Source organism: Crassostrea angulata, chromosome 6 (genome assembly GCF_025612915.1).
Source record: "Crassostrea angulata isolate pt1a10 chromosome 6, ASM2561291v2, whole genome shotgun sequence".
In the NCBI taxonomy this organism is placed as follows: domain Eukaryota; kingdom Metazoa; phylum Mollusca; class Bivalvia; order Ostreida; family Ostreidae; genus Magallana; species Magallana angulata.
In genome coordinates this window covers 5,276,244-5,303,276 of record NC_069116.1, presented here as the reverse complement: position 1 = coordinate 5,303,276, position 27,033 = coordinate 5,276,244, and the positions used below count along the sequence as shown (strand labels likewise).

The 27,033-nt window shown below is 33.1% G+C and overlaps 2 protein-coding genes across 3 annotated transcripts in view; both read right to left on the bottom strand.

Annotated features, from left to right (window-relative positions):
• Nucleotides 1-2,814, bottom strand: part of LOC128190598 (extracellular matrix protein A-like) — a 55,767-nt gene extending 52,953 nt beyond the window's left edge. Inside the window, exons 1-7 of the mRNA XM_052862711.1 lie at nt 2,739-2,814; nt 2,166-2,192; nt 1,396-1,980; nt 1,283-1,297; nt 1,073-1,159; nt 710-844; nt 519-626 (exon numbers count right to left, since the gene is read on the bottom strand). Of these exons, the coding sequence (XP_052718671.1) occupies nt 519-626; nt 710-844; nt 1,073-1,159; nt 1,283-1,297; nt 1,396-1,980; nt 2,166-2,192; nt 2,739-2,799 (1,018 nt within the window). The 5' untranslated portion in view covers nt 2,800-2,814. The remainder of the gene's footprint in view (nt 1-518; nt 627-709; nt 845-1,072; nt 1,160-1,282; nt 1,298-1,395; nt 1,981-2,165; nt 2,193-2,738) is intronic.
• Nucleotides 2,815-7,589: 4,775 nt separating this feature from the next.
• On the bottom strand, nt 7,590-17,864 carry LOC128189177 (adenylate cyclase, germination specific-like). Of its 2 annotated transcripts, XR_008244211.1 has the most exons (7): nt 17,671-17,864; nt 13,928-15,403; nt 9,354-9,568; nt 8,841-8,939; nt 8,359-8,450; nt 7,839-8,103; nt 7,590-7,646 (listed from the first exon to the last, which is right to left on the bottom strand). XR_008244211.1 is itself a non-coding variant. In XM_052860675.1 (6 exons), the coding sequence occupies exons 2-6, from the start codon at nt 15,316-15,318 to the stop codon at nt 8,029-8,031; spliced, it is 1,872 nt and encodes a 623-aa protein (XP_052716635.1). In that variant the 5' UTR covers nt 15,319-15,403; nt 17,671-17,864; the 3' UTR covers nt 7,655-8,028. The 2 variants fall into 2 exon arrangements, 1 of the variants encoding a protein (XP_052716635.1); XM_052860675.1 differs by lacking the exon at nt 7,590-7,646 and having other exon boundaries at nt 7,655-8,103.
• Nucleotides 17,865-27,033: the final 9,169 nt, after the last annotated feature.

The following is a 27,033-nucleotide window of genomic DNA, read 5'->3' as shown; positions in this document are numbered from 1 at the left end:
AGAATAACAATAGGTCTTTTCGACCGAAAGTCGAAAAGCCCTAATAATAATAATAATAATAAAACAACAGAATAACAATAGGTCTTTTCGACCGAAAGTCGAAAAGCCCTAATAATAATAATAAAACAACAGAATAACAATAGGTCTTTTCGACCGAAAGTCGAAAAGCCCTAAAAAAGACGAAAACAATAGGTCTTTTCGACCGAAAGTCGAAAAGCCCTAATAATAATAAAACAACAGAATAACAATAGGTCTTTTCGACCGAAAGTCGAAAAGCCCTAAAAAGACGCGGTTTCAAGCGAAATATGCACCGATTGAAAAGTCTTAGCTAGAGAGCCAGACAAATCTTGTTGATTTCAAAGAGCCATGGCTGAGTGGCTAGCAATGAAATAGACAGGCCTACGTCATATTGCTGTTTGACAACTACCCAAAGTCCAAGCTCTTGTTATAATGGTATTAACTGTCCTAATGAAGGAATTTCGATTAAAATTCAATTCAAAGGACAAAGTAACAAACACCTTTTTGGATCATTTTGTATTCTCCTGCTTCACATTTGAAGGTCTCACAAACATTTTCTTCAACGACAGATGCACCGTCATCAATGCATTTATCGCCGACCATACATCCTGAAAAGACAAAGAAACATGCAAGGTAAATGTAGAATATTGCATGAGTGTTAATTTGTGACTGTAAGATAAGAAAAGCTTACCATCTTTGACTTTGTTGACGTTGAAGTTCTCGCATGCGTCATCTTGACACGCCCCTTTTTGGAAACATCTGTATGTGTCACAGTCAAACTGATAATCTTGGTTCCAGGAGAGAAATCTTCCCTTAAAACAGCAACCTGAGAAAACGTCAGATATTACAATCTATATTGTTCCCATAAAATACACGGGTACTTAAAATGCTTAACCCAACATAGGGAGTATAAAAACATTCGATTGTATTACACCAATTCTTCTTTCTGTGACTTGCATGCAGCGGTACAATTTAGCAATATTCACAATTATCCAATAACCCATATCATTATGCTTTTTCTGATGACAAAAAATATAAAAAAAGCATATCTTACCATAGAAACCGACATTTTTCCATTCACCGTTTATACACTGCATTTTTCGGCAGTCTTTTTTCTCAATTTTTCCCTCTTGACAGTTTGCTAAAATGCATAGACAAAAACTAGAATACTAGTATTTTGATTTTTGTTATGTAATTATATAACTTGCAAGACACAATAAATGACTTTATAGAAGTATAGACAAGTCAAAAGGTAGAAACTTACGTGGACTGAAAAATGCTGTAAGTCAAACAGATATTTGTTTAAAACTGAACATGACAAAGCAAATGTTTAAACAATAAGAATAATTCGACACGACTAAAATAGAGGACTCTTACGTGTACACATCCTCCTGACGATGGTCTCTCTGAAGGGGAGTAGGTCTTCGTACTTCTTCAGTCGTATCAACTCGTCCTTGTTGGATACAATGGCCTCCATCTCCTCCTGGTTAATGCTCTTGTCCGTCCCGATCAGAATCCCCACGATGTACACACCGTCCGCCTTCAGTTTGTTGGCGTCCTGTATGGGGTCCCTGTCGACGTTTGAATTCCCGTCTGTAATGATCACCGCCAGGTTCTGCACGGCGTCTCGGTCGCCATTTCTTTCCTGAAACAAGGTTTCGCTAGCAACGCGCAGAGCACCGGAAGTGTTGGTGACACCCTTTGTGTATACCAGCTCGGCGATGTTGTTCAGAACCTCTTGTTTCGGGTCTGGTTTGGAAACATGGGTGTTGAGGAGAAACTCCACCACCGACCGTTTGGAGAAGGTCAGTGCTGCCACCCGGAGGTTAGACTGGAAATCTCCCGCCTTCAGAGAGTCGGCCACAAAGCTTAACATTTTGCTGAAACGACGTGGACCAATGCTTCCGGAAGCGTCGATGATGAGGGCAATATCTAGAGGTCCACATCTTGTAATGTCATAGCCTATGATCAAAACAGTAGATAAAATGTCTGAGGATTGGAAATTCTTATGATTCTTGAATTTATTGAATTCTAAATTATTGTTAAAGATAAATTATAATTTGTAGAAGTAGAAATGAAACTGTGTTGATTTTTAATGTGTTTCCACCTTGTAATATACTGCTTTCTCTTCCCCAGAGACCTCTTACCTATAGCCAATGGATCAATCTGTGAAACTGAAAGAAACCAAGAACAGAATGCATCACAAAAATCGATTCCTTTTAATGATATTGTATTCTATTTATTACTAGTATATTCATTTGACGAGAACGTCTGTAGTAATGTCAGATGATGAAAACATATAAAATAAATGGTATGTGGATAATTGTTCTGTCTTGTTTTGCTAGAAAGTAAGCCCTTAAAAAAACCCAGCAACTCTGATGATCAGCTAGTAGTATATCTGGTGATTAATCAAATCCGAAAGTTAAAAGACAACAGAAAAATCTTAAAGTTGGGAAATTAATTGTATCAACGGCAACCCCATTCCCATTTGTCGCGTATACTAAACATCAGCTCGAAAAAAGTGCAAAATATAATTGAAATAAAAATCTATTAGTCTTGAAACATTGTTTGCATTGAAGGATGAAACGATCTGTAATCCCTTTGATTATTTTGTATGTTTTTCCTATAATTCCAAGCGTCGAGAGCAAATTTAAATAGATTTGGGATGTACTAGGAGCTGGATTCTGGTCTCCTTTTATCTGTCTCCTCTTTGTACTTACAAGTTTGGGTAGCTCCTTGGTTGATTAGTGCAGCACCGAATACTAGCGCCAATAAAAACATGTTGACAACAGGAAGCTGAAATTTTTCATAGCAGGGTGAATTAATGCTTTAGTCTATCAATATCCTTTTGTATATTTGATTCATTTCTTTAATCTACAATCTTGTTAAAAATCTGCTTTTTTAAATGAATCCTGATTTAAAGTTGCTTAATACTATGAAGCATTGTCTGTATCCGGGGACCACTGCATTCCACAGATCCTAATTGACAATTAGTTTCATTGAACGCTTCTGTGCTTTTTTCATAAAATTACTTTATCGGAAATGATGATAATGTTATAAACCTTGATTAAAGACTTTATGATGACCGAATTCAATAGATGACGGTACCAGAAATGAAGACTTATATTTCTTTGCGGTAAAACACGAACATACTATGACGGTTATAATACATGGCTCTTTGCTTCAGATTATTTTACCTAGACTCTAACTGTAAATGAACTTAAATTGTAATTGTACTGTAACGGAACTGTAACTGATTTATAAGTAACTGTAACTGGACTGTAACGTGATTTACATGAGGCCTTACATAAAGAGTTTATTATACAACATTTTAAAGTAAATTATCAAAATAAATTGGGCAAATATTTGATGTTTGATAGCAAAGTGACAGGGCTTTTCATTTTTTTGGGCCTCTAATTTAATAAGAAAAACAATGATATTGCCCTGCAGTCATTGGAGCTCTTCATAGGTAGACAAATGTAAAACTTGTAACTTACTAAATAGTGTGAGATTAATTCAAAATTGTTTTCGTGAGATGAATATTTCCCATTTAGGTTATAAAACTGGAACTTTGGCATGCATTTGTTACATATGGCTTTTACTTAATGAGTCATGGACTCATAGATAATTAAAGATTTTTAATTAGTAAAAGACACATAGATACAGTATTGAATACGATACGTTGACAGAAAAAAATCTTTTATAAACTGTTAAAAGAAAAGAATGTTTTTAATCTTTAATTATGTTCTTCAAAATTTTACACATTTTTTAATTATGTCGATCAATTTAAAACCAGCTTTAATATTACAGAGTATTCTTTTATAAATATAAGGGGAGTAACTTTATACATGTATATATTTAGTTTCTGTATCATAAAAAATAGATTTGGGGGGAAATGTGAGAAAGTATATTAACAAACCTGTTTGATCTCCAGACATTTGACGAGCGGTTGGAACAGTGACTATATCTTCTATATATACAGGTACGTAGGGCCGATGTAAGCTATTTGGGAGGAGGGGGCAGAGATGGTCAGCGAAACTGGAGATAGATGGGTTCTGTCGGCTTAAAACAATCGGTGATGTGGACGCATGTAACAGGAGGGCCCGGGACAAAGGAGAAGGACAGAACGTGTTTTTTGTGTGTTTATACGTTTGATGGTACATCGTATTAACGATTGTTTGTCTCATCCTGGGTCGATATAATCCTCTCAGAGCCGACTAACCCGCCATGTCTCGCGAGACAATACAATCAAGTAGCGGGAAAAAGAGCGAAAGACCGAGTGTATGACGAGGCTTTGATAAAGAGTTCATCCTTAGCATTTATGTTTAAACAAGCAAAATAAAACAATAAACATTAAGGATAATAGTGTTTGAATTCGTGTTTTAGTTGAATATTATTTTAAAATAGGCAAAGGATGGCTTTTTAAAAACTTTACCTATCAAAACATATGTATTTATGACAAAGATAAATATATTCACACACACAGACACACGTATTGTCTGCTAAAAGTTAGATAAAAACATGGACTGTTTCAATTGCGCCACCATGAATTGCAAGTTCCTTTCTAATGTTGCGGTTTTTGAGATCGAAACATGTTTACGGTCGTCCAAATTTCACCCACCGAGTCATTTAAGTCATTGCTATCAATCTTTCTTTAATTCTATCTCAGTTTTAAATGTACATTTTGAACATTTTGCGTCTAATTAAAAACCCTGCATCAGCTAAAGGCGCATCTGGTTTGTGTTAAATGAAATATTGTTGTAGTCGTAAAAATTCTTAACTTTCATTCTTTTGTCATTTCTTTTCATACTGAGTGGATGTAAATATTTGCTTTTTTAACGAATTGGTTATTTCTTGACCGACATATCAAAGGGGAAAAATGTTTCCTTTGCGTTACATTATTCTTTAATATGTCGATCAAGATTTGTATGAGCTGCGGGTTTGTAGCCCCCGGTCTGTAAAAATTTGGATGGACGAGTTACATGTAGATTCAAAACATGCCAAAATGTTTTTAAAAAAAGACAGGTGTATTTTACGGGGGATTTTTCTTGCAAACGAAATTAAGTTCCAGACTGACGACATTGCAAAATTGCGAGAGGCCAGGTATTCAGAGAAATTCCCAATGAAAAAAATATATCAGGATTTCCACTTATATATCTCTGTAAAAATCTGTTGGCTCTTTTTTTTTTGCCAATTTCTCTTTGTAAATCTTGGATATGCCCTAATATCGATTTTAATTGTACTTCTCCGACAAGTGTGTGTATTTTTGTTATAAATCATCAAAAGGTGGCAGACACGGTGACCTTGGACAAAGTATTGAGGCTGATGTATTCGAACACCCCAATAACTTGTCACTGCTATATGTAAAGGCGGTGTTATCGAAGACGTTCTTTACACTTTAAGAAATTACAAAGAATCTGAATACATCAATATTGCTTTTAAAACTTAATTTTACTTCAAGTACTGGATATTCAATAAAGGGCTATAGAAAAATATTGCCGATTTAAATCATGATATATTTTAATATAGCTCAAAATTCTTCTTCATAATTTCCGATGGCAACTATCCGGGGGTCGTGATTATAAGTTAGTGATATCTGATACTAAGAAGGCTCGGCTATATTCAGCGACGATAACTCAGTGGTACACGGGAACTATCAAGGTATGGCTATTTCCGGTAACGATATCTCAACGATACCCGGAAACTATCAAGGTTCGGCCATTTAAGTCAGTGCTACCCGGAAATAATCAAGGTTCGGCTATATCCGGTGACGATTTCTCAGTGGTAACCGAGACGTATCAACGATCGGCTATAAGTTTCAATGACGATTTCTCAGTGGTACCCTGAAACTATCAAGGCTCGGCCATTTCCGATGAAGTAAACTCAGTGTTGCCTGGATAGAGCACACCATGATCTGCTGTCGCATCATAGACGGACTCGAGTTAAAGAATCATTTTTTTATGAATATAGTTTTTATCATAATGACATTCTAATTGGTCATCCAATTCAGCCCGCGAGGCAATTTCACATGAACCATTTTTCTTTTGTCATATGTGTACTTAATTTCAATGAATTGCTATTACTCTTAAGGACGTTGTTTACTCAGGGTTTGAGTTCTCATTTTCAGATTGTTATAAAGTTCAATGTCATGAGTAAAATTTGTTCTTAACACTTAAATTATTTATGAAATGAATTATTATTGACAAACTTTTCGATATTTTACTACATTATGGAATTAGGCTCAAACAACGTTGGACTTTTAGCTAAACAGAGGCAATTCGGACTAAAATTTTCAGATTTTGTTTTTCCCTGAAATATTTTTGGTGGTACTGTAATATTCAAAGTTAAGATTTTATTTGTTAGTCAACATAATTTTGCATATTTTACGTTGTTTTTATCTCACTTTTTCGTTTAAATATTCGAATGGCAACCACTACAAAAATATTGAAAAATGCTTAAAAACGACAAAAGACACCATATCTCAAAATTTTGATCATTGACCTCATATAACTTTTATGCCTGCAGAGTAAGGTCAATATACATAGTTTAATACTATAAATGTTTAAGTATTATCATCATTCAGTTTTTTGTTTAATTGAATCAAAAAAGGGTATGAATTTGAAAAAAAAAAGTCGAGGAAATTCGGACTGGAATATTTATAAAATTTGTGAATGAAAACTTAATGCTTTGTGTCTGTTTAGTGTCACTGCCATTCATAAACTGTATTTCATTTTTAAAAGAGTTAAGCAATTTGTATCATTTTCACAATTAAGAAAATTTCAATCAACGTGTAAAATTTTTAGGGACTTTTCTTAAATTTTCAAAAAATATTCAATTGCCATTATCTCAAAAAGCAGGTCATTGACCTACTTTTTTGAAAGTGAAAAATAGCACTACCATGATAGGTCTTTAACACACAATAGATGGTTTTTCATTATCATCAGTGGAGTTTTTTTTCATTCTGAGTAAACGTATACCTTAAGATGTATTATGAAATAGGCATGGTAAGCTCTAAAAAAATTAGTTCATTAAGAGAAAGACATTCTGCTCTCTAAACAAGAAGGAAATTGAATATGTTTTTAAACAAATTTATTATAATAAAAATAATAAAAAAGTGAACACAATTTTTCTTCTCACAGTTAGGCCTTTCCTTTTTCACCTGGTAATTGGATTTGAAAAATCTCAAGCTTAATTGTCTACTCCCTCTTGTGCAACAGCTATGCTTGTTTGGCTTCCAAAGTCACCTTACGTTTGTTGGAGTTTTTTTTCTAGGAAATATTTTCATAGGACAACAAGGTTAGGATGGTACTGCTTAGGAACAACAGATGTTACTTGTATTGATGCTTAAAAAATATTTTGAATCAATCATAATGATTATAATTTCTTTAAGGTTTTTTTTTTATCCTCGACTTCAAAGTATTGTTACCTGTTCTTCATTCCTTTTGTCTATATTGAAATAAAACATTGGAAAAGAATATAAGGTAATTAGACAAGCTTTAGAAAATCTGGTCAGCTTTAATATAGTGGAAATAGTATAAAAAGTAGACAACTGTTTACTTTTCATTTGTACATCGACTCTGGATATACTGATATAACTACACTGGGTATACTGATATAACTAAATCTCTCTCTCTCTCTCTCTCTCTCTCTCTCTCTCTCTCTCTCTCTCTCTCTCTCTCTCCTGTGGTTTCATTGATATTCAAGGGTATCAATTTTCGTGGATGAAGTGAAAATCACAGTTTCAAGGATAGGTAAATTCGTGGCTAATGACCATATCAATACAAAATGTTAATAGAAATTGCACTTCGATGAAATTAAACTTCGTGGATCAACTAAAGAACGAAATCCACGAAAATTGGTATTCAACGAATATTGATGAAACCACAGTATATAATTAAGTCTTTCTGTCTATCTGTCCTCTAATCGATGACATATGTCCGTAGACAAGCACACGTTCCTGGATCCTTTGCACCCGTCTGCTAGCCAGACGTGGTCGTTTAGAAAGGTGTGTCAACATGACAGCAGCTGGACACGTGTTCTTTGATCAGAAGATTCTAACCAATAAGTCATCATTTCTCCTTTACCCTACATGAAAAAGTTAAGTTTTACATTATTAGAAAAAAGGAAGAAATCCACTAAAACAAATTAAACTTGATTTTAAAGTATTTCCGTTCAGGCATGTACTTTATTTAATAAATGTTTTAATGCTAAACCATTCCTTAAACTAGCAAATTAATCACAAGATAATGGTCATCTCTACTGAAAATTACAGCAAACCCTTGGGATTCGTGATTAACTGAAGGACCAGGTTTTAAGTAAATGGACAACAATATTAATTACCTTGATTTTAACTCGGCCCCTAGGTGAGTATTGGAACTGATTGTATTTTTCGATGATGTCGCATGTTGCAGAGCTCATTTGAATTTTCCCAGCTGAATAAACACAATTTTCAAATAAATAAGTATGTTAATGAAACGTCACTTCCATTAGAGATGAACGGAAAAACCCAATTTTATGAAAATCAGAAAATGAGTGAAATAGAAAATCGATTCTATATACATTACATTTTACTGTTTGGGTAGTAATTACAACATGAAGGCGGAAACACGTAATTCTAATTATTCATGTGATTTTAGCTAATCCTAATCTGTAAGCATAGCACGGGGCTCCAAACAATGAATAATACACAGCATCCGATTTTTCGACCAAGATTAATATGCAGCCTACGCAATATGACAACCTTAACTAAACTTACGTCATTTGACCAGGGTTTCTCAGTTTAAAACCAGAGAAATGTGAATAAGAGCCCCGTTAATTATTACCTTCGCCTGTGGACTCCATTCTAGAGGCGGTGTTGACGGTGTCTCCAAACAAACAGTACCTGGGCATCTTCCGGCCGACCACTCCCGCCACACAGGGACCTGACCAGTGACGTCATAAAAATTACATTCACTAAACCACTGTCAGTTTCAAGATTACAAATATAGATCATAAGGTAATGGTCGTAGGATAATTATAAAAGAATTTACAATGGATATCAAAAATGTCATTAACTCAAAAGTACAAAAGTCAAGGCAATATTATAAACGCATTACATTTGGCTGTGTCTTTTTTTTTTTTTTCAAAGAAAGTAGCTTCCGCTATATCAAGTACAACGTTAAATGCTATGCATAATATGCATAAATATATCAATTAGAAATGTTCTAACTCAAACCTACGCTAATTTATTGAAAATCCATATTCTGTCAAATATCGTACACGCTTTATATAAAACGTTTACAATAAATCTTAATTAAAAACAATACATAATTAGAGCTACGGTTACGTCGACTTACCTGAGTGTATTCCTATGCGTATGCGGATAAATTCGTCGATATGCACGGGGGATTTGAAGTCCGTCATGCTATTCCGGATGTCCAGAGCCATTTTGCAGATGTGAAGCGCATGCGCAGTTCCATTAGAAACAGGAATTCCGCTGGTGACCATGTAGGCATCTCCAATCGTCTCGACTTTGTACACATCATACTTGTCAATGCAAGTATCAAAGAGGCTAAAAAATAACGGTTCAGTATCAAAACTAGGTACATTTTCAAGCTGAAGAATGATTTTTAATTAATAAGTTTTTAAGGTTTATAGACACTCTGATGACTTTTGACTTTCTTCAAAATGTTTATGTTGATTTTGTGACACTTTAAAGTACTTCAGAAAATTATTTTCAGAACAGTTCTCTTTAAAAAGTTTGGTTTCCAGCAGTTTTACATCACAAAATGCACATTATATACTGCAGGACTGTGGCGTGTTGCAGCAGCTTGCAGAACTACTAGTTCGTGAAATATAGATTCATTTTGAAACACACATTTACCAGTAAGAGTTTTTTCTCAATATTCTTATTCCTCAGTGTTACAGGAAATTAAATGTTGATACTTTGATAACTCTTGTTCAGACAGTGTCATTTCCGAAAATATTAAAAGAAAATTTTATCATCATGTTTGAATCTTCTCTTTTAATTTAGAAACAGAACTCAGAAGAAATGTCCATAATATTAATCATAGTCTTTTTACGGAGAAATAAACTTACATTATTTGACAAATGAATCCAACAGACTTTAATAGTATATTGTTTACCTTAGAACTTTCGACTAAACATTCAACTATGATAAGCTGACTTAACACTCTGAATACTGTGGAATCATTTAAATTCGTGGGGGTCAATTTTCGTGGATTGTTGGGCTACCCACGAATACCACGAAAATTGAGCCACCACGAATTCCACAGTAACGTTAAAGAAGCTAAGATTTGCCAGTTTCCTATCATTCATTACTGTGCCCATGGTAACGGATATCCTGAACAACCAACTTGTACTTCTTGGTTTAAATTTGAAACGGGATTGCTATATGTTGCAGGATGTCATAGAGTCTGGTCTACGATCACTGTCTGTTTTGGATATGGAAGAATACTGCCGCGTTTGGAAGAATACTGCCGCGTTTGGAAGAATACTGCTGCGTTTCACACATCTTGAGATCGACATGCTGATCGTGTTCACGGTCAATAAGAACTTTTATTTCTATTTTACACTCGACTAAAATACGCCCCTAACACCACACCGGCATCATGAATTAGGGCGTACAAACAACTGCTTTACAATGACCACTTTTGAAATCTATAATCGATTATTTAAACTATGTCAAAATTTGTGATACTTGCGAGGAATTTTCTTCGTTTGGAATATTTGCTCTGATTTTTTCCTTATCTGCAAAATATCGCAGAACCACCCCACTTCCACAGAAAGTACCCAATATACGGTAATTCGGTAACTGACACAATGATCAAAACATAACCTAGAACACTTTGAATATAGTCATAGTAAACTAGCTCTACAAAAGATCCCGTGTGTTTTTTCGGGATGCCACTTGGATGCATAATTGTAAAGAGCTCTTTATTCCATCCCTAAAATGAATCCTAATTCTAGAGTATTTGCTTTTGTTGCAGGATGTCACACGAATAAGGCCAATGATCAAAGGTAATGGACATGCAATTAATATAATTGACAAAAATCTTTCTAGTTTCAAATGAATAAACATTGCCTGCAATATGATGAATACAATCAATAATTTGATTTTTACAGGAAATCGATTTTTAAGGATCTTTTTTAAAGTAGAGAGAACTGTGTTTATTCGAGAAAATTATATCGCATAAAGATGTGTGCTTGAACCTATCCGGCTCTTTTAACATCTTTAACGGTAATTGCCACTTTTACTCTGTAAAAATCTTCAAAAACCAAAAGTAATACTCAATAAAAACAACTAAATTGAATGAAGTGTTTGAAAGATAAGTTTTCTTCAACTCTAAGATTAAAACCTTTATCATGGTCTGAACTAAAACTACAACTTATAAGATACATTGTAGATGACAGTTTTCTCTCCTTTTTACGTGTAAATGGCAGAACAACTAACACTATATAAATAGTGCTTGTTTGGGAAGCGGAGGTTGACAATGGTTTTCGAGGGGTGTCAATTTCAAAAGTTACCCTCCCAAACAGGCACTATTTATTTTATTATACTGAATGTCTTACTTTTTACAAAAATTTTACTGCTTTTATATAGAAATGAAGTTAATTCTACGGCGAACCGTACGCGCACAATTTACGCGCATGTAACAATTCGTTGTTTCCCGTTGCCAAGTGTGTTGCTAAGGCTGAGGGTAATTGAACGGATTACCAACTCCGTCTATACCGATCAGATTTCAGTATTTAACATGAAAGAATAATAATGCATATTATAGTTTTTCCTCCATGGCAGTTCACATTTGTTACCCCAAAAATAAAAAGCTCTCTTTATCCAGATAGTGATATTCAACTCCATTATTTGAAACAAAATATTGAGAACATATATACACTTATGTGTCCTGAGAAACTGAAGACAACGTATTGACATTTCATTTACTGACATGGAAAACCCCATATTAATCGTTCAATCTCCAATTTATATCAATGTACGCGTACAAGATCACTGTTTCCTTAAAAGTAAAAAAAGAAACCTTATCCTGGAATAAACAGTTGTAAATCTTAATATAGCAACAAATTAGCAAGCATCGCTCTATGAGATTGCATGTGATATAACCCAAAGTGGTTTCAAAGAATGCAAGATATATGTGATGTTTTAAAATACATTATCGTTCAGATGGACTTTTAGACGAATATTTCAAAAGGTGTTCTTCCTTTTGACTCTAATGAAATAAAAGCGATATAGGAAATTCCATACCAAAATTCCTCTTTTGACATTGATTGGTATTTGGAATTTCAGCACGGAAACTTTGATTAAATCGACATTAATTTAAAAAAAGACGCTCTTGTCTCTACTACAAGCATTCCATTATTTAATCCATTTTGATGGCCTTGTCTGACTTGAAAAACAATTACTTCGAAATAAGACTCCAGAGGGAGGTCTCGTACCATAGGGACCACCTATATTTAGACGGAAGTCAAAGAAGTCATTCACGGTCACGGAATGGTTAATCCACGAAACGATCAAAAGGGAGTGATAGTAGTTTAAAGTGATATTTTACCTCTGGAGAAATGAGATAGGAACACGACTCAACGGGAAGGTCCATTACTTATCTTTAAAAATCATTTATTTCACGGGGGACATGAATATTTATAGTTAAGGAAGGAGTCTTTTCTGGTTTTCGACTTGTCAAACGTAAATTTGATTAATTGTTCATTAAATCAAGATGAAAGGAAATTAAAATAGTATATTTTTCTTTCTTTTTTACTATCATACAACTTGGCATAGAAAAATGTAATCAATGTTTAGAATGGAACAAGGACTATATTTTTGGCGTAGGAAAATATCACATGTTGCGCAATTCAGAATTGCAGCAGATTATATATATATTATGAGTCTGTTTTATCATTTTAAAAACAATAACAATAATGTTGGATTTTTTTTACTAATGTGAACTAATAATATGATACTTGGGTTTCAGAATATGTTTTTAAAATATGATTTGCCTATCAAATAACATTTTTATAAGCTTTTTAAAGCGCCCATTCTATACATTGATTTTTGTGAAAAAATCACTAAAATCATTCTTTCTCTCTTATGAAACGGTCAATATATTAGCTTTTCTGTCAATTTATATCTTTATATAAAGTCTTCATAATACATAAAAATTAGAAATATTTTATTATTGGAAGCATAAAAAAATAATCAAAATTTCTTCAAAATTTAAGAAAATTAGAGGAAATGCGGGCTAAGCAATATCAATTTTAGTATAAATATTTATTCCAATTTAGTAGTATAAGTTGATAAACACTCTCATGGTCTATGATTTCATTGAAGATTTAAATCTTCAAATCTTAAACAAATGTCTACAGAACTATAAAGAGCTACACTTGTTTTTATCACTCTTTACGTTGAGGAAAAAGGTAGTGACCTTGACCTGACCTTTATCCGAAAACAAAAAGGTCAAATTTAATTAAACTGATAGAATCATTAAGTAATATGATCCGTTTGACTGTGTCAAAATTTCATGCATTTCTTATTATAAGAAGTATGTTTGATAATAAAAAGACTCCTTCCTTAAGAAAATGAAAATATTTTATGTATGTTTTCAACTAGATGAGCATGTTTAATAAATCAAAATCATAATTCTTTTTATCTGCTATTTACAGTGCGATAGTAGCTTCAATCACAGTTGCTGCATCTGTCATCTTTGATGAGTATGTGCTAGATTCTCTTACTGCCATTACGAAAATAAATAAATCGGATACTTAGATAACTGAGCCTAAGGTGACTTTTTAAAGTAAATTAGCAATTTGTATATACACAAATAAAACAATTATCATTTTGGTTACCAAACCAATAATATCCCTTGAAATCAACAGACAAGCGGCTGACGATATTACTCACGAGTAAATTTCGTTGAGGAGATCTATAACCTGCATTGGACGACATCTACTGCACAAAGAAGTGAATCCAACGATGTCGCTGAAGTAAACAGAGGCCTCAGGAAACTCTTCAGCGGGTACAAATCCCTCCTCCTTCAGTTGAAGAGCGATTTTCATGGGTAGCATGCGATACAACAGTTTCTCTGTCAGACGTTTTTCTACTGCAAGCTCTTTAGTTTTTGACTTTATCTCGTTAGCGTACTTAGTCAAACGTATAGTCATTCGGTTTACACATGTGATGTACCAGGCCAATAGAACAAAACTGGTTAACGTCAAAATGACCTGCAAGGACGAAAACAAAGCAAACCGGAAGTCTGCCTCATCACTGATGGTCGACAGAGAATTCTTCAGCAGCTCGGACGAATTGTGATATATTACAAAGGCAAAGTCAATAAACTTGCTTACATTTCTGAACCATTCTCCACTTTTGATAAACCGCTCGCTTTCCGTTTGGTTTCGGCAAACAGAAGCATAACTTTCTGACCAAAGTTCCGCGTTGACTTTATCCATATATTCATCTGCATTAAGGTCGTTCTCCATGTAGGCCTTTTTGATGTTGGAATCGTAGTTGAATACAATGCTGAGATAAGACTGGGCTTTTCCTTCGATGTATTTGTATACTTGGATCTCTTTACTATTAAAGTCACACGTGGTGAATAGGTAGGCAATCCTCGCCCTCTGTAACCCAACAAGGTCAATATGGCGGAGTAGAAACACCAGAACCATAAGCTTAGAGTGTAGATTTTTCCCAGAAGGAATGTCTATGTTGACAAATAAGTCTTCCATTAAAGCATTATTTATATTCGTAAAGAACTCCAAGGCCTCTAGAACAGACAAAGAGGATGTGTTTATTTTACGTCGTATTTCTAATATGTCAGCTATCATTTCGAGTTTTGTCAATTTTGTGTTATTCACAGTAATCGTGTCAGTTTCAAACACCAAATTGTGGGCAGCTTTGTCAGTGTTTTTTTGTGCTGTTTGAAGGACAGCATAAGATTCATTCGTTTTCGTGTTTAAGCTTATAAATGTGGCGGACCTCCCTCTTTCTCGCTGCATTGTCTGTATAAATTTGGTGAGATACCTAGCAGAATTAATTCGCGAAGTCGCTATCGCTGTTGTCTCCTTCAGCTGGATTGCTTCTGACAAGTTGAACGACGAGAAGACGATCATTGCGACGAGAGGAACGATGACCACGAGGATCATTCTCCAGTGCTCCAATATGCGACGACAACTTCCCGTGGTTTGGAGGTAATGAGTTTGTAGAACGTCTTTCTCCGAAAAAAGTGATTTATGGGAAACTGGTGAATTCGCATCCCTCGCAGGAAACTCTGGACTTACTTTCATTGACTTCATGCTGTGGTTTATTGCATTAGTTTATTCGAACAAAACGCCACGTTTAGGAGGGCGTCCAAGTAAAACAGGGCTCTAGCTGGCATATCTGGAATTAATTTCGTACATTGTCCATAACTATTATTATAAGTAAATACTTCACTTTCAACCCTGGCCTGAATTAAACTAATATTTTTTTATGTCAGTGCCAAAAGTAATTGGCTCCAATCAAGTTTTATAAAAATATGAAAGTAGCGTATTCATATATTCCTATGAGCAGTTCTTTCCACTAGTGACACGTGTAAGATTTTGGTTAGAATTGGTTTTGAAGCATGCAAGATGGTGCTTGATTAATGATACTAAAGGAGATGAAGCTTAGGCAAGATCACTTGTTTTGGTAAAAAAGTGTTAAACGGCATTAGTTATCAATTCCAGACTTGGGTTGTTCAACGGATTTAAAATGTAACACCAAAAGGCTCATCTTTAAATATTGCATTATTCCAGCAATATATTTGATTTGGATGGATAATCACTTCGACATGGCAGTAATGTTTGAAGAGAATAAAAGTACGGTCCATGAATAAATAAGCTATATTTTCTTTGTTTGACACTCAACTATGTACCAAAACGTAGAAAATAATAAAACTATACATGAAGTGCTATAGTATTTATGATTAAACAGCAACGATATCGTAAAGTTTAGCTTATCAAAATAATTGTACAAAACATATTTATTAAGCAATGAAAATAAACTTATTAATTACTTCTTCATCTGATCTCTCATAATTCTACTAATATTTAGTTTTATAATTTATTTGCACATGAAAGAGTCGATCTTTTTTCAAATACCAATTTTGTATGAAATGAAGATAGATACATGTAGGTATAGCAACCATTCGTTTTGCCTTAGGTCAAATTTGTCCCCATTAATCATGAAAGGACATAATAATTATACGAATAAAAACCTCTAAAAATTTTCAAATAACTGGTTTAGAACAAATTGCTGCGCTCGCTGCGATACAGTTGCTATCAACCTGTTTTTACCCAGACCTACCAGCCAAATTTCTGCCATCAATAAAATTACTCTGTGATATTAGTATTTCATAGAAAAATACATGTCTTCTATTTGGTATGAATGGTTACTAGATAATTACAATATTGACTCGTGGCCTGATTTTGAAGTTGACTAATAAGTAACAAAGGCGGCGGTCATTGATTAATACACCAAACGCGTTCAGAATTAGTACATTAAGATTAATAAGTTGACTAGTTAACTACAAAAGCGCCAGTCATTTAACATGTACAAAACGCATATAAAGACGTTAAGATTATAATATTGACTAATTGCAAACGTGTCATTTATTGATCAACGAGACCCTCCAATGCATTCAGAATAACGAAAAGAGTGAAATTGATAATGGCGTTAAATTATTAACTTACGTTTGCAAGAAACAAATCAGCAAGATTCAATTAAGTGAGACTGTTCCGATGTCTACTGAAAAGACCAAACATGGTTTATCCATTTACCAAAAGATTAATTCGTCAATAAAGCTGAAAATTAATCTTTAAATCCAATTCATAAGAAATAATTGGACTTTTTAATTCGTAAGATTGGCTTCCAAACAAATGCCTAAAATCCCCAAATATCATAATAAAAGGATGAGGTTTTTTTAATATAAAAGCGCAAAAATTCATTACTGATGCATTCGAAATTGGGATAATTTGTTCTTGGTTGCTTAATCAGATATAGGTCTTTGATATTTAATGAAGACTTTCTGATAAAGATTATTTGTGGATGCTGTTCATTTTTTTCACATGCTATTGTCATGTTGTAAATTTTGAATTTACTGGGTGGGTGTAAATACAAAATTTACAACATGACAACTTTTTGTATTTACACCCACCCAGTAAATTCAAAATTTACAACATGACACTATGTTGTTATTTAGCTGACTAAATCTTTAAATTTGTATTTTTTCCAACTTTATTGCCTAAAATCTATACTATCCATATTTTAAGTTCACAGAATTTAATAAGATATATCGCCACAACTATTTCACCTTGCTTATTTAAGACTTGTTACACGATGTACAATTGCTTACTAAATTCAAAAAAAATTAGTTACATTAAAACGTTAGATTCATACAAATTGTATAAAGTGACAAACGTCAGGATAAATTTTTTGAGCATAAAACAGAAAGGGTCCGTCCATGTAATTAAATCTTATCAAATATAAAATAGTTCAAGACACAAGACACATTTGCAATTATTATAAAGTTTCTGCGATCAATGATATTCGATAAAAAAAACCTTACTGACACTAACCCTCTCATACTCAAGCTTTTGATAGAATCTACCAAAGCAATAATTACTTACCAGACGATGAGTATCCAGCATCATTCACATAACCACAGTAAAGCTAGATGATTCAAATGTGAGAGTCAGACTAGCAGCTACCACCAGACCAAAGTAAACTGTCAGGTATCTCATCAGTTCTTTATAATCTGTTATCGATCAAGTTACCTACCAGTTACTGTTATCAAAACATATTTACGAGGAGCACACGGTGAGTGCGACCGGTCAACAGGGGATGCTTACTCCTCCTAGGTACTTGATTCCACGTCTATCTTAATAGAGGTCCGTGTAGCCCTGCTTTGAATTTGTATTTCGCTCTATGGATTTTTGAGACGGTTTACAGAGTGTTATTGTCATTTTTTATTGTAATCAAAATGATATAAGACACAAATTCTGCCAACCAACTAACGAAAAATTATTTTTTTGATTACAAAATGTGAATTTTTCTTTTATTATTTTGGTTTAAATTTATTTTTCGCGAAATTAAAAAACTCGATTCCTTTTATAACCTACCGAAAACACGAAGGCAAACAAAACAATATTTTCAAGATTAGAAAAATTATTCTTTTTTATTTTCAGAGTATTTTATTGTGACGAAACATCTTTACCATTTATTTAAACTGAAAGTTAATAACGTGTTAGATTGTCTTAAACGCTAAGCTAAGCAGTTTCTTTTTTTCTTTTTACTATTAACGTCTTTTTAAGACGCTTTCACGTAACCTTTTTTTTTTTTTTTATAGAATTTATAGTACTTTACTATATTTTCGCTAGCCTTTGGGCATTTATTCTGCAAAAACACTTAAGCAAACGATTTTAAGTCAGAGTTTACATAACAACACATTTATAGTCTAATACCCTTTGCATGAGATCCTGTTTAGTTTTCCGTGTCATATTTGTAATCAGCAAATTTAAAGAAAAACTAACGTGCAACATCTATACCAATGAGGCTAGACTTGGTTCATCAATTTACCAATATATATAAAATTACTGATGAAGCTTGATTAAACGAATAAACTAAATCTTTATTTTCTATACAATCTCGACCAAATTGTAAAAACAACAAATGATATCCTGTAAATGCGAGCATAAATTAATCAATCCGTGGAAAAAATAATAAATAATGAACTTAAAAAAAAAAATAATGATATTATATCAAAAGTGTAGACTTTTAATATCATATAAAGTTTTTTTTTAACATAGAAAATAAAATAATCATTAGAGAATCAAATTTTTACAGCATCAATTTGGATTGCAAATTTCGATATTACGATTTAACATATTTATTTAGTCTAAAAAATGACGTGATTTTTGGGTGTAAATTAAATTATGAACGTTAGAAACAGTTTAAAACGCAAACAATCACACAGTTTGTGAAGTAAGATACAGATTGCCTTGTTTCATACGTGATTTTATACTTTCAATTATGAGTCACTGCTTTCTTATAAGATGTATAAAAGATCGTCTTGTCCGTAATTCCCGTGAATAAAATACCTAAAGAAAGTTAATCACAAATTGTTAAAAACAAAGTTAATATGTATTATCAGCAAGATTAATATGCATGTCTCCCTTCGAAGAAGGGGGGGGGGGGTATTGGTTTGCTGCTGTCTGTCGGTCGGTTGGTCGGTCCACCAACAGTTTCCGTTCATTTTCTTCGCAAGGAAGGCACATATTGAAATGAAATTTGGTATACAGGTTTATCAAAATAATATCTAGGTCAAATTTGATTTTGGGTGCGATCAAGCAATTTTCGACAGAGCTATGCCCCTTGGACGTAGAAAAATTCCAATTATTTGTAGTTTCTGTTCATTTTCAATGAAATTTGGTATACAGGTTTATCATAATGATATCTAGGTCAAGTGTAATTTTGGGTACGTTCAACCGTTTTTTGACAGAGTTATGTGCCTTGGACTTAATTTTTAAAAAGTTGCAGTTTCCGTTCATTTTCTTCGCAGATGTTTCCGAGGTAGGGGGGAGGTCTGAGTGTTTTACATCTCTTGTTTCAATATTGTAAACTGGCCAGGCATATTGTGCTTTCCCTTTATTAAGTATTTCTTTGATTGTTATTATATAATTCTTGATCCGCACAAAGGAAATTAAAAATTTCCAAAAAAAAAAAAAAACACGACCTTTAATAAAACCATTGTTTTTTTTTAGACACAACAGCAATGAAGAATGATCTGATCGATAACTGTTCTCATATTTAACACACATCATTGAAGAAAGCATATCTTTTGATAAAGGAAACAATTCTAATCTAGTTTGATTGATGGGAGATTTTTCCTGTACGAAAAGCAATTAAATCGTGGATACAAATCACAAAAAAACATCTTAAAGATTTAAAGTTTTCATAAAGGGAAAAACTTCTTGTCTAGCTTTTTTAAAAAAAGTTTTTATAATTCAAGGTATCTAAATCCTTATTAAAAATCATATCAAATCCCCGGCATTGATAATTTGTTGAATGTCTTGTATCTGAGATATAATATTCGTATAAAAATAATCCTGAATCTGTGTTTGGACATTAATATTTACCAAAATAAATTTGTTTTCTGTAGTAGTAGAATCGAACATAACATAGTTACCAGTTTTATCATATAACTGGTAATATACAAAATGCCTCAAGAAAAGGCACATCTACTTTTGAATTTTGTTTTCTAAGTTGGTAAGCAGATTTTATAAATTAAACAGTTAGTAATGGGTTATTGTTGATCAATGAAACTACCTATATATTGGCTATTATCAAATTAAAAAAAATTCTAAAAATTTATATATCTATATATATATATATATATATATATATATATATATCTATATATAATTATATATCTAAAAATCTATATATATATATATATATATATATATATATATATATATATATATATATATATATATATATATATTGGCTATTATCAAATTAAAAAAAATTCTCAAAATTTTCTCATATATATATATATATATATATATATATATATATATATATATATATATATATCACAAAGTGTTAACAAATTAGATCATCATTCTTACCGGCCTTCCAATATTGGTTTCTACATATTCTTTTTGCTTAGAAAATGGTTTGGAACCACTGTCGTCTGAACGATCAAATGCTAAACAAGGCATCATAAAGTTCTCCAGTATCTTAAAGAAGTTATATCTAGTAAAATAAACAATGTCCAAAAGTGTCCATAATCAAATGATGAGTACCATGTTGATGTCGGGTGAACTCTTTTACATTGATGTTTATTGTTTTTATCTATGTTTGAGATAGACAAATTGTTCAGAATTAATAAATTGATTTACGGCAATAAGCCACACTTACAGATGTCAGTTGTGTGCAATCATTTTGTCAAGGAAAATGAATTTCGGTACCTTACTGAGTTGTTTAGTATAAATATGCGACTTAAACATTATCTACATAACTACATGGTAAACAAGGGCAACGCAAAGCGGGGCATCCCCTCGTGACTTGACTTGTAGGGGAAAATGCATTATTTAAGAAAATACACGTATAAATTTTTCAGATCAAAATAAATATGACACAAGTATTTCTAAAAACCACATTGAACTCATACTGCAGTAATATTTATTTAATCCTTACCCCAAGCTTTGTGGTGTATAAATTGGAGGGGGGGGGGGGTTACATGTACGTGGTTGCACACTTTTTCTATTCCTAGCAGAAACTCAACACATGTACACATATGCTTTAAGTTAAATAATTTTGGTTCATTAAGTCACATTCATTTTTAGACGGTGGCTATTTATAGCCACTGTCTATTGCTACGGTCCTGACCGGAAGGGTATTTCTCACGGGGACCCTAGCAGATAACGAACGATAACTCTGTTAGGTACATGTATGCAGTGTTTTATCTACGTGTCGATTTCAGTATGAGAACTCATTTTAATCTTATCAGATATTTTAAGCATTATAGCTGCTAATTATTTTGTACATACATTTAAATAATGTATGAAATTGTGTTTTATTTTAAATGAGCCGTTACCCTATCTGCTTACGCGGTATTAATAATATAAGGCTCAAACTGCCAGTTTTGACGTTTAACTCTGTATCAGGACTGCATATAAACTATATCACTGCGATAATTGGTCAAGAGATCTCACAATAATTGCTTCTTGTTTTTATGATATAAATAATTGTCAGAAACACACTATTTAAACTGGTTTGCCATTTCATATTTCAGCAATTATGCTTCATCGATAAATTCAGCCATTTTCAACGCATTAGTTTTAATTGAGCAGTATATTTTTTGTTGTTGTTGCTTATTCCAAAGAATTCACAACAGATACTGACAATGAATATTACGTAAATTACATTTTATTGAACTTCAACCGATCAATGGCACAGTTTCTTCTACAAGTGTGCATGTGTTTTCAAACACACAAAAACTTTAAATTTACGATACAAATGTGTTAAATTTTCGACTGACCTGTGATTTACAATGTACCTTATTGTGTACCTCACTCAGTCTGTAGAAACATAAATTTTATTACAGGCACCTCAATATTCATCAGACAATATTTACTGCAGATGTTGACGCTTTACTTGCTGCTGACTTTCTCTCAAACACGCTAATCGACGTCGGATTGTAAAATTCACGTGCAAATCGAGTCGCCATTTTAAATGTTTATAAACTACATTTTACGATGTTTCAAAGATTTTTAGTTCAGATTTTTTTTTACATATGCTGTAGAACGTCTTATGGATTTCACGGCGTGTCAGCTCGTGTATCTCTAATTTGCAGCAAACGCTAGCTTTTTTGTGAGAAAAAACATGCGATATTCCATATACATTTATGGTACATAATGAACGGTAATGTAAGAGAGCATCTTTTCTTTGGTTTGGGGGCATTTTTTCACTAACAGATAACATTATTTACATATGTACGTAAACATCGCCCCGTTTGTTCTTAAATGATTCTTAATTCGCGAGTACAACTCTATTATGAACTTTCTTCGACATTTGTTTCAAAGTGTTAGCATCATTTTGTCAACATGCATTTACAAATAGGCGGGCCTATATAAATGCGCCAGTTTGTTGCGACTCGCAATTGAAATACACACCGGTTAGAAAGTGTCATCACTTAACACAATGCTACATCGGCCGTAGCGTATACATTCATGCTATATTTGCGATAAATAATGAAACATGAAGGCAAAAAAATGTGCTTCATAGATGACTGTAGAATTCTGCTGAGCTACAGAAATAAAGCTTTCCGAAAATATTGCCGGGATTTGCGAACCCTAGATCTATTGTTTAGTACATGCAAAGAATAAAATCAAAGAAGATGGGCGAATAAGGCGTGTAAAATGACCATATGAGGACTGATTAGATAGATCAGATTAACTTCAATTCATTTTCTTTCATAGACTGGGTCTGGGCTCAATATTTTTTTTTTACAGTCTAAATGTGGTTTAATGGAATTTGATAAACCGATTGGACTCAACAAAAATGTGGAGAGATGACCCACTACAGTTCAAAAATGTCATTTTGTAACTCAACAATTGAAAGTTTTAGAAATATAATACAAGTCCGAAAATTCGTGGTCATTGTCTCATATAGCATTTAAACAACGCACTTTGTTGTGAATGAAATGGCTCAGTGGTTAGAGCACCAGCCATTAGGAAACTTTATAGAACTTGGGTTCGATACCACCAAAACTTAAGAATTTATTATTTTTTTCTTATCTTTTTGAAATATTTCAAACTGAATATAGTTAGAAATTACCATTTTGTAAACTTGTATAATAACATATCAAATATATTTAATTGAAAAAATGCTAAATTTGAAATTGTATTTTACAACTAAACCAAAAGGGCAGTTGCGCCATCTTACCCCCCCCCCCCTATCTTCTTTATATACACAGCTGTACGGTCAGAAAAACGTGCGTTCAGCTTGAATTTTGTTTGTTTGGTGTTTTTAAAAACTTATTTTGTATAATTAATCAATATTTGTTGTAAGTTTACTAGAAAAGTTTAATGTAGCAAGTAATTTATGCGTGTTAAAGTGTACTGAGAAGCGATAAAATATACATGTGACTTTCCCGAATTCATTCAAATGGTTTGAATAAATCTATAGCTAAATACAATAGAACAAATGTTTAAAACGTTGATTAATGAAACTGCCGCGACCGAATGCTGTATGATATTTTTAAAAATTTTCATTCACTTTCGTTGTGAGCAAATGGAAATAATCCCCTAAAGTCGAAGATAAAATATTGATTTACTCTTCTGTTTCATGATGACGTGCACTCCAAAAGCAATACCAGTTTTATCAGACAGGTTCTTGTAAACCCATTCCATTTTCTTTACACCTTAATGTATTAACTGACTATGAGGGGAAAAAAAGCAAATGTGATGATCCACAAGACTGCAACTTTTTCCTCGTGAAGAAAATGAGGGAAAATGCTGTCGAGAGGGACAATTAACATACTATATGTATGCCCAAATAGTTCGTAAAAATAAGTATTTTATCATACCAAAGCTTTATTTGTTCTCGTTACTTTGAGAAATCCACAATATATTTAAAGCACAATAGTCCAATCCACACTTTTTAAAAGTTGTTTCCATTTGCGGGGTCAACCCAAAGGTCAAAAAGGAAAAAACCAAAATTCCCCTTCTTCAAACAATCAAATATTTGGGCGTACTGTGATGAAATCGCTTTGGATTTGATTTATTCATTCAATATGTGGTGGCAACCATTCAAACGGGGTTTTAATGTCAACTGATATATATACAAACATATTGATACAAAATATAGATACAAACTTCTAAACGACAAAGACTACTGTGATAAATCTTTGGGTCTTTCCCAAAAGATGACGACCAAGAGACACAGCATTTGTAAAGTGTAGAGTGAGATCACAGCTACGATTTCCACAGAGTTATCCATGTAGGAAACTCACGACTAGTTGTGCGAGTAAGCGTTAAGTATTAGTACATGAATGCGATACTGGCCGCGGTTTTCTACAAAAATAATTATCATACATCACTTATTGTTACATGTAATATGCCACTTTCAAACGACGCCACCGTCTAACAGTACTTTCAGTACTTTGATTATAGAAGCATACATAAACGGTCCGTATATATTATGAAACGTAGCTGAAGAACTAGCAAGTCTGATCTGATGGACAATTCTATTGCTTGTGGTACATCTTCGCGTGATAAATGCGCGATATCTGTCAACCTCTGAATTTTTGGACTAGTTCTCTTGTAAGTAATACGGGAATATTTGTCCGAGAGTCGACTGCTTGTTTCGATGTTAATCGGATGAGTTTAATTCCTTGCCCGCTTCAACTTTTACCTATGGGCAATATTCTAACCGTCCAATACAACAAAACGTTTGGTTTTTTAACCTCAACTACATTAAAATCCTAAATATCTGAACTGCATACGGTAGCGATTTTCTTAAAGTCGAACATAAAATTACCGGAGAAGTCTTTTGTCAAGTCGTACATAAAATTCATGTTTTAACTTTGCTGTTTTACGATTTAAAAAGTATTAAATCAACTGACTTAAAATCAATAGGGGTTGTCCTTTTACCATGCCAAAGAAGTGTACAAAGTTTGATGAATATTCATGAGAGGGTTTTCGTGGAATTTTGCTAAAGAGCTGACAGTGTGAGTGTGTGTGTGTGGACACACATACACGCACAGCAGCGATGCTATATCCCCCTCGCAACAAGTTGCGCAAGGGGATAATAAGAGGTGCTACATGTACCATGGTTCGGACAAAACTGACTGCGGTTTGGACGGTCTGGATTATTGTAAATCTGACGATATGTATTGATTTTAGACAAAACTATTTAGCTTAATCCGGGAGGTCAATTTATTAAGGTGAATTTACAATTTAAAATATCTCGTCCTTCTCAATGCTTCCTCGTTCTTATAAAGACATTAAAAGTGAAAATAACATTCAAATAAGGAATTAATTCATTTCTGGCTAGTTCTCTTCACTTTCTTCTCTTTTTTTTATCCTTTCGGTCGGCTTCTTGCTTTTAGTTTGTTCCGATATGCTCAATCTTAAGTAAGTATAAAATCATTTCTTGAAGTCCAATTTGCTTTTTGGGAGTACGAAGATCACGGCTTCTGTTCATCGGCATAAAATTTAAACAATCGATTATGGTAATGTTGTAGACAATATCGGATGGTAACCGTCCGGGTGCACGGACTTTTTCATGGCTAGTGAGCACCTGTTGTTTATTGAAGAATTTGAACGGGCCAATAATGTTTGAAATAAGAAGTGTAAAGGATTTGTTTAAACTTTAGTTTCAACAAAATTTACCCCTATGTCATGCCACGACTCAACGAAAACCAACGTAATCGTGCGGTTGGATGCTTGCTGGACTATTATACTTTCATGTTAAATACTGAAATCTGATTGGTTAAGACGCAGTGGATAATCCCTTCTATTACCCTCAGCGTTAGCAACATCCTTGGCAACGGGTAACACAACGAATTGTTACATGCGCGTAAATTATGCATGTACGGTTCGCCATAAACTTCTCGTCATTTTTTTTTTTTCAAAAACTTCAAAAATTTCAATTATAAGCGTACAGATATCTTGTATAATTTCTTAATTTTTCATATTAATGCTACAAATAATGTACAAGTTTTCATTGAGAAGACATTTAAAAGTATCTAACTATTTGTCTTAAAACATGTATATTAATGCATGTTTGTATATATAAATATTTATACATAGAAATAATGTTTTTAATTTTGGTATATAATTGTTTATGTAATATGTATTTAGAGATACATGTACGTCGATAATCTATAGATATGCATAACTATGACTCACAATACTTGCGTCTAATATACATGTGCACACACACAAAAAAAATTGTGTACACAAATATGAAAAAACTTAGCTATCATAGTAAAAGGTAGAAATATATTAAGTAAATGTACATGTAATACCCTGGCTAACCCGGAGGACAAACACATCTACATACAGTCCATCACATGGTCCCCGGGTGTAGCACATATACACATAGGCAGACCCTAGGTGTCTAGGGTATACAATAGTAATCACAATATATTTATTAATGTTTTAAGTTTGGATGAATATTTCGATGATTTTAAGTACATTGTAATGTAATTCATATCTCTAATTAAGTAATTCTTTACATATTCGTTTAGACTTTGAGAGGTTTCATTTTTTTCTTCAAATCTACATAACATCTTAAATTTGTAAATTCTATAAGCAACATAAGATATTATTATTCAAAAATTGTACCTTGAGGTTATTTTCATAATAGAAGCCTATGATTACATGTTTCCACATAATATCTAAATGCAAAGTCGTACACAGTTTTGACCATATTTCTTTGACATTGTCACATTCAAAAATAAGATGTTCAACGTTCTC

What these genes read in the sequence shown, in the direction of transcription:
- LOC128189177 (XM_052860675.1), bottom strand. Translation starts at nt 15,318, where the DNA reads ATGAAGTCAATGAAAGTAAGTCCAGAGTTTCCTGCGAGGGATGCGAAT. An exon ending in ACGCATAGGAATACACTCAG is followed by an intron (nt 8,940 to 9,353) that starts GTAAGTCGACGT and finishes GTCACTGGTCAG; the next exon opens with GTCCCTGTGTGGCGGGAGTG. An exon ending in AATGGAGTCCACAGGCGAAG is followed by an intron (nt 8,451 to 8,840) that starts GTAATAATTAAC and finishes GTGTTTATTCAG; the next exon opens with CTGGGAAAATTCAAATGAGC.